This window comes from Triticum urartu, unplaced genomic scaffold, assembly GCF_003073215.2.
Source record: "Triticum urartu cultivar G1812 unplaced genomic scaffold, Tu2.1 TuUngrouped_contig_6970, whole genome shotgun sequence".
In the NCBI taxonomy this organism is placed as follows: domain Eukaryota; kingdom Viridiplantae; phylum Streptophyta; class Magnoliopsida; order Poales; family Poaceae; genus Triticum; species Triticum urartu.
In genome coordinates, this window is record NW_024117775.1 from 1 (window position 1) to 6,412 (window position 6,412).

General features: G+C 46.2%; 1 protein-coding gene across 1 annotated transcript; it reads left to right on the forward strand.

The window, feature by feature from the left end:
* The first annotated feature begins 1,410 nt into the window (after positions 1-1,410).
* Positions 1,411-3,738, forward strand: LOC125531339 (ubiquitin-like). Its single transcript, XM_048695753.1, has 4 exons — positions 1,411-1,748; positions 1,871-2,066; positions 2,935-3,001; positions 3,471-3,738. Exons 1-4 carry the CDS (start codon positions 1,646-1,648, stop codon positions 3,501-3,503), a joined length of 399 nt encoding a protein of 132 aa, XP_048551710.1. The 5' UTR covers positions 1,411-1,645; the 3' UTR covers positions 3,504-3,738.
* The last annotated feature ends 2,674 nt before the right edge of the window (positions 3,739-6,412 follow it).

Consider the following 6,412-nt stretch of genomic DNA (forward strand, 5'->3'; position numbering starts at 1 on the left):
GACTGGTCTTGGTCTCGTTGCACCGAAACGGGTGCCTTTGCTTGATGCTCTCGCCTGCGCTTGCTCCCTTTGCACCAAAGAGGAAAGGAGGACACTGCGCGGCTGGCGCCCGCCTTTTTTGGTCGTCATGGCTTGCGTCACGGGCACCTCGTGAGGTACCCCGCCTTGATCTCTCCGCGTCCTCGCGAGCCAGCCTGATGAGGCTGTGCCTGAAGAAGCTCTGTGTCGTCCGCCCCACGAGGCTTGACCCCTCGCGAAGGTCTTGGGTCTGTGTTGATGAAGATGGGCCGTGCTGGGCCCCCTTTGAGCCATGCCGCAGGCCGCAGGCAGGCAAGTCTAGGGACCCCCGTTTCCAGAATACCGACAAAATACTTTGCGGATGCCTGCCTTCGGCCACCACGTCCAATACGCTGAAGTTGACGTCGGTGGCGACGAATCCGATAGCAGAGTCCATCGCCATCTCTTCTGCTTCCTCCGAGCTTAAGTCCGCAGAGCTCGAAGGCTCACCCCCTGCGATGTGTGCCCGACGATGCTCATGGTATGTCTACTCCTCAGCGACGAGCGTCTCACCCCCAAACCTTTCCTCCCGCTGCATCTCTCTGTTTTGGAGCCCTGGAAAGACGACATAAATGGCAAATGAATCCGGTTGAGATGGCTCAGGGAGGCGTCGTGGGAGCTCAGGATGCGCCTGGGCTCTAGGGCAGCGATCAATTTGAGCTCAGCAGCACCGGTGACACAAATCAATGTCGGTGGACGCCTTAATAAGTGGCGATGGTGGCGAAAATAGGTTGGGGGAGGTGTGGGCTAGGGTTTAAAGGTGCGACACCGAAGTTTATAGCTGGCAGTGGTCGGATTGGACGCCGACCTTTCGACCATTACTGCGTGAGACGAGCGGCTGCTCAGTTGTCGTGAGACTTGCTTTAGTTGGAGAAAAAGTGAGGAAGTGAGGCTATGTTTCGGGAAAAATAAGTCAAATTGTTAGGAAAAATACAATGTGGAGGATCTGCTAGAAGAAGCCTAATCCCTCAAAACGAAAATTGCCCTCAAATTGGGATGTGCTACAAATGCCCTGAAAACCATAGAGAAGTGATATCTGATTTGATGAAGCTCTAGAAGCCTCTAGAGCGTTCTGCTTTCCATTCCACGCATCAAGCACCGTTGATCTACCAGCAGCTCCACGCTACCCATTCGATTGGTTTGTCTCTAGAAGCCTCTCCGCTCCCCCTCAACCTTGGTCAAAGAGACGTGACGTACTGCCAGTTGGCCGCAGAACAGCTGTATGGGCTGGGCCATCCATATGGGCCGAGGCAGACGTCGCCATTAGTGACGGCGAGCAATTACCGTCTCGGTAAACGGGACAATTAGCACTAGTAAAGGTCTCACACGCAGCTCGAAATTTGCGATTGGCGCGCCACCATTAGAGCGCCGGACTGCAACTCCGGCAGGTAGGGTTTCGCTAACGCAGCGGGTGGGCGCGGCCGCCGGCTATATAAGGACGACCCCCACTCTCCTCTCCCCACCGCCGCCGCCTCCAGAGTTCAGAGTGCAGACCACCCACCACCGTCTCCCTCCCGCCTTCAGTCCGGAGAGCTCGCGAAGGAGGAAGCAAGAACAGGCGAAGCGGCGGGAGCGGAGGACCGACGAGATGCAGATCTTCGTGAAGACGCTGAAGGGGAAGACCATCACCCTCGAGGTCGAGAGCAGCGACACCATCGACGCCGTCAAGGCCAAGATCCAGGACAAGGAAGGTACGTGCCGTTCTCCCCGCCCCGTCGCCCTCCATTTCCTCGAGCATCGAGGCTGAATCCACCGTTTCTTGGATTTTGGCTTTGGCTGATCCGCTCTGGGGTGTGTTTTGGATCGATCGCAGGCATCCCTCCGGACCAGCAGCGCCTCATCTTCGCGGGGAAGCAGCTGGACGACGGCCGCACCCTCGCCGACTACAACATCCAGAAGGAGTCCACGATCCACCTCGTGCTTCGCCTCCGCGGGGGCGGCTGCATGATCGAGCCCAACCTCAAGGCCCTCGCTCAGAAGTACAACCAGGGCAAGCTCATCTGCCGCAAGTAATGCATAAACCCCTGCACTGTTTCTCAAACAAATTAGCTACCTTTTGTTGGCATACCTGGATGTGCGACAGTCTCTCGTTCGATAAAAGTTGCTGCTTTGTGTGATAGTCGTACAAGGCTATGATTTGCATGTATGCTGGATGTCCGACAGTCTCCCGTTCGATAAAAATTGCTGCTTTGTGTGGTGTAGTCACTAGTCATAGAAGGGTATGATTTGCATGTACTACGTAATTTGTTTGGGCCTTGTGCTGTATGTAGTATATCTGAATTGTTTGTGGGTCAGTAGCCAAGGAATGTTTTGATAGAATCACTGGAATGCAATACTTATTTATGTGACTATTATGATGTGCAATTTTGTTTTCAGTCCCTTCAATCCAGATGCTGAAATGTGATAATTGATACAAAAAAGAAGCATCTTTAGTGTCATCTGCCATGTTTCTTGGTTCATCAGTTCCCACTGGTGGCATGTGATTTCTGCACTGTTAATTGTCCATGTACTCCTACGTGTTCCATTAGCTTGTTGTTTCTTCATCTTCTCAAGCTGGTTGAGTGGTTTGATGGTTGATTTCCTTGCGCTTGCAGAAATTATAGTTGATTAGGCCAGTCACAACTCACAATACGTGAAAAAGCCCATGCTTACAGTATAAACTGCTGATCTGGATCACTGTTTCCTGCAATAAGTGTGCTGATTTTTTGTGAACGATGTGTCATGTAGTAACTGTTTACTGTTACTTCTATCTGGTACCTGAAGTGCTTAGTTGATCATGCATGATCTGTTTCATACCTTTGCTTACAGGATAAGTAGTTCACAGGAAATATTTGTGCTTCTGCTGTAGCTAACCTTTTTCACCATTTTGTTTTGTAGGTGCTATTCACGCCTGCCTCCCAAGGCCAAGAGTTGCCGCAAGAAGAAGTGTGGCCACAGCAACCAGGTGTGACTAATTTCTCTTATGATCGAATAAGCAAATTGTTTTACTCCATATCTAGGGTAGCATCATCCATGTGTTCTCCTTAGTGATGATAACCCAACATGATTATGTTCTTGAAGAAAGATGGCCAAATATAACCATGATGAGCTAGCATTAGATCTTCATTGGTTTCTCAAATATACTACTACCTCTCTTCCTAAAAAATTAAACTGCCCCAACGTCTTATATTTAGGAATGGAGGTAGTACATATTGGTTTTATGTTATCCCTGATTTAGATCGTCGTGTGTGTCGTGTCGTACTGCTGTGTGCTATACATCTTCCCATGTTCACTTGGGAGATATTTCTAGTACTACTGATAGAAATAGGTTAGGCTTTGTTCCTACATTGTTCTTATTCCATGCCACCTTTTTTTAGCTGTTTTCCATACCACCTTTGATCTAATGCGTTGCTTCTCCAACCAATTCTTTTCAGCTGCGGTCAAAGAAGAAGTGTAGGTACTGCTGAAGTGCCATGAATGATCAGTTGAATCGGCTGACTGCCTGTTTAAGCTTGCCAGAAGTGTCAGAGTTTTAAGTATCTTAATGTAATGTTCCTGCTGGATGTTGAGCGCTGTCTCTTTTGAAAACTTGGTCTAGGGTTCCGGTGCATGCTCGAGACATGATTGTAATATGACAACTTAGCGCTTTTGGTTGGATGGACCATTTATCTAATTTATCTATGTGCTGTTCTTGTTGTTTTCGATCTTGAATCACCTGCTGATCTTGGTCATTCGTGCCCTTTGTGCTGCTTGTTATGTCAGACAATTGATCGGGCAATGATATCTTTCTTGCGAAGTAGGAATGTTGGATGTATACACTTCTAGTCTGATTAGTTACTCATTGGCTATTTTTTTCTCTGCTTGTGCCAAATGAATTTCTGCAGTGTTGTGTTGCAGCGTTGATTGGTTTGTGTCTGCGTGCAATGTTTGGTTTGTAGTGGTTATCAGTCAAGTTCGTGCTAGCTTAAAAACAGTGTAGTTGTACATCTTTGAGCCATATAAGAATGCAAACTACTCCCTTGGTTTTAGTTCAAATTTGAAATACAGCAAGACAAGTATTTCGGAACGGAGAGAATAATATGGTAGATTTACTCTTGTGGCCGAACTAATCAAGGGGCCTTTGATGTATGTTGAGGATTTATAGCATCATCCATGTATGGCGGCTGGAGACTGCTGGACTGTTCTGGCAGGAATTAACAGCAGTTGCGCCATTTGCTCGTTATATCTTTGTTGTGATTTGTTTGGTGTATGGTTTGTGCTGCATGGATGTGCCGTACCTTTAATCAAATCAATGTTTTTCTTTAGGAAGTGATAGTGATTTGGTTGTGATTCTTTGACCTATAAACTTAATGAATAAACCATGTTAGATTCTGGGTTCTGCATCTCCAACCCTACAACAGCCTCACTGGTGCATGTTAGTTTCTTTTTACTTCTCATGTGTCACGAGTCTTCTGAAAAGACTTCTTGGGCGAATGTAGAAACAGGCGCAAATACACCAGGCCATGCAACTTTCATGTAAAAAGGGTGGGAGAAACTAACCGTCCAAACTGACAGTTTACCACTTACCTGGTACTGATAGTAAAACGCTAATGAACACAACTGTAACATGAGTAGCATCGTCAACAACGAATAAAAGGTAAAACCTACATTCAGATACAGGCTTCATAGAAAATCTTCATCGGTCTTTTGTAGTTGGCTCTGAACTTCTAATACTCCAACAAACTTGTACAATATGCAAAAAAAAAAAAGGATCGGTAACACCAGCTCTCAAAATTTATCTATTTCCATTGAAGAAAGCATGCTGCCAATAAGGTCTGGCATTGGCAACGTGTGGTCGGTGAATAAACATGCCCTTAATCCTGATGGACCTGCAGCTTAGCATCATTGCTTTCTACTAGCTGAGAATACCATGTCAGCATTCATACATCAACATGAATGAGCCGGAAAAAAAGTTCGCTAAAGGATGAATGGGAAATCTTTTTTGCCACTCAGCAATTGATCCCACAGCTGAGGATGTATGGATTCATCACTATATTGGAAGAACAAAATAGCAAGCTACCAGTAATTTGATGGGCATCCAGCTATAAGACCAACCATTAACATCACTCCTTAAGATCCTCAATCTGAATAACCATGCCTGTTTATTTTTAATGGAGGATGCTGAGGGCTGTTACATAATGTAAAATATGATTTCTTAAGCTGTATAGTTTCTGCAGATGAAAAAGGAACCAAGACAATAAATCATTTAGTTATGTTACTATTTCTTCAAGGAAACTTGTTTTAGTGGAATCATACAGAGTGAGACACAAAGGTAAATATGAACATTTTGAGTCAAATCCGGCAACCATATATAAATAAAAAAGGCATGTAAATTTTAGACTTTGTGGATAAAAGTGAGTCAGACCCAGCAGGCCAGCACCCATGTATAAAAAAATCATGTGAATTTTTTTACTCTTGTGTATAAAAGAATCGCAATATTAATATTACAAAGAAAAAGAACTGCTACAAACTTGTCTGGGAGACAACGTCCCCAAGTCCTGAGACCTTTTCTTGGCTGGCTTGAAGAAGCACGGCTCGTTTAGGGTTGGAAACCAGCAGCTGCTGCATGTCCTTTGGGAGGACACTGAATGCTGCTTGGAGATCTGCCTTCAGTTTCTGGCATGCTGCTATTGATTCAGCAGTACCTGTCCGAGAATTCTGGACGGCAGAAATTGGAAAATAAACATCAGGATATTTTCAACAAATTATTGAGGGCAGAATAGGTATGTTGACAAGCTATGTCCAAGATATTTCCTTTGGATCTCTATATGCTGAAACATTTTAACATGCAACTATTAAATATATATCACTAAACAATGGCAAGGCCCCTCTTGTTGTAATGAAGTATATCGTGGGGGCTGTTACAGTAAATCGAAATTCTTGAGGTTAGGCTGTCAAAACTAATAATATAAGGTGGAAATCTTCAACCGTTCATGTCCATGCATTCCTCCAGTCTATCAAATACAGGAGAGAATGGTAGACTGGTATCAAACAGCCCTAATTACCAAAGGATATTATTGAAGTGTCACATCATTATTCAGCAAAAAGTTATACGCTTGTAAGGCCAACTCCAACGCTAGACCCCATTCTGTCCGGCCATGTCCGCTTTGGCCCAAACAGACAGAAGCGCCGGCCCAATGCGCGACCCCATCCGCAAAATTTGTCCGTTGGCGTCCGGCTCGACCCATTTCCGGCGCAAACTTGTGCCTGGTTTGCGTCCACGCGCCCGCTCCTCGTCCGCCTCGGGCCCACCCGTCGACCGCCCACCTACGTCCCACCGCCCACATTTACGGCGCACGAGTGGGCGGGCCTACTTGCCAGCCACCCATCCACCCGG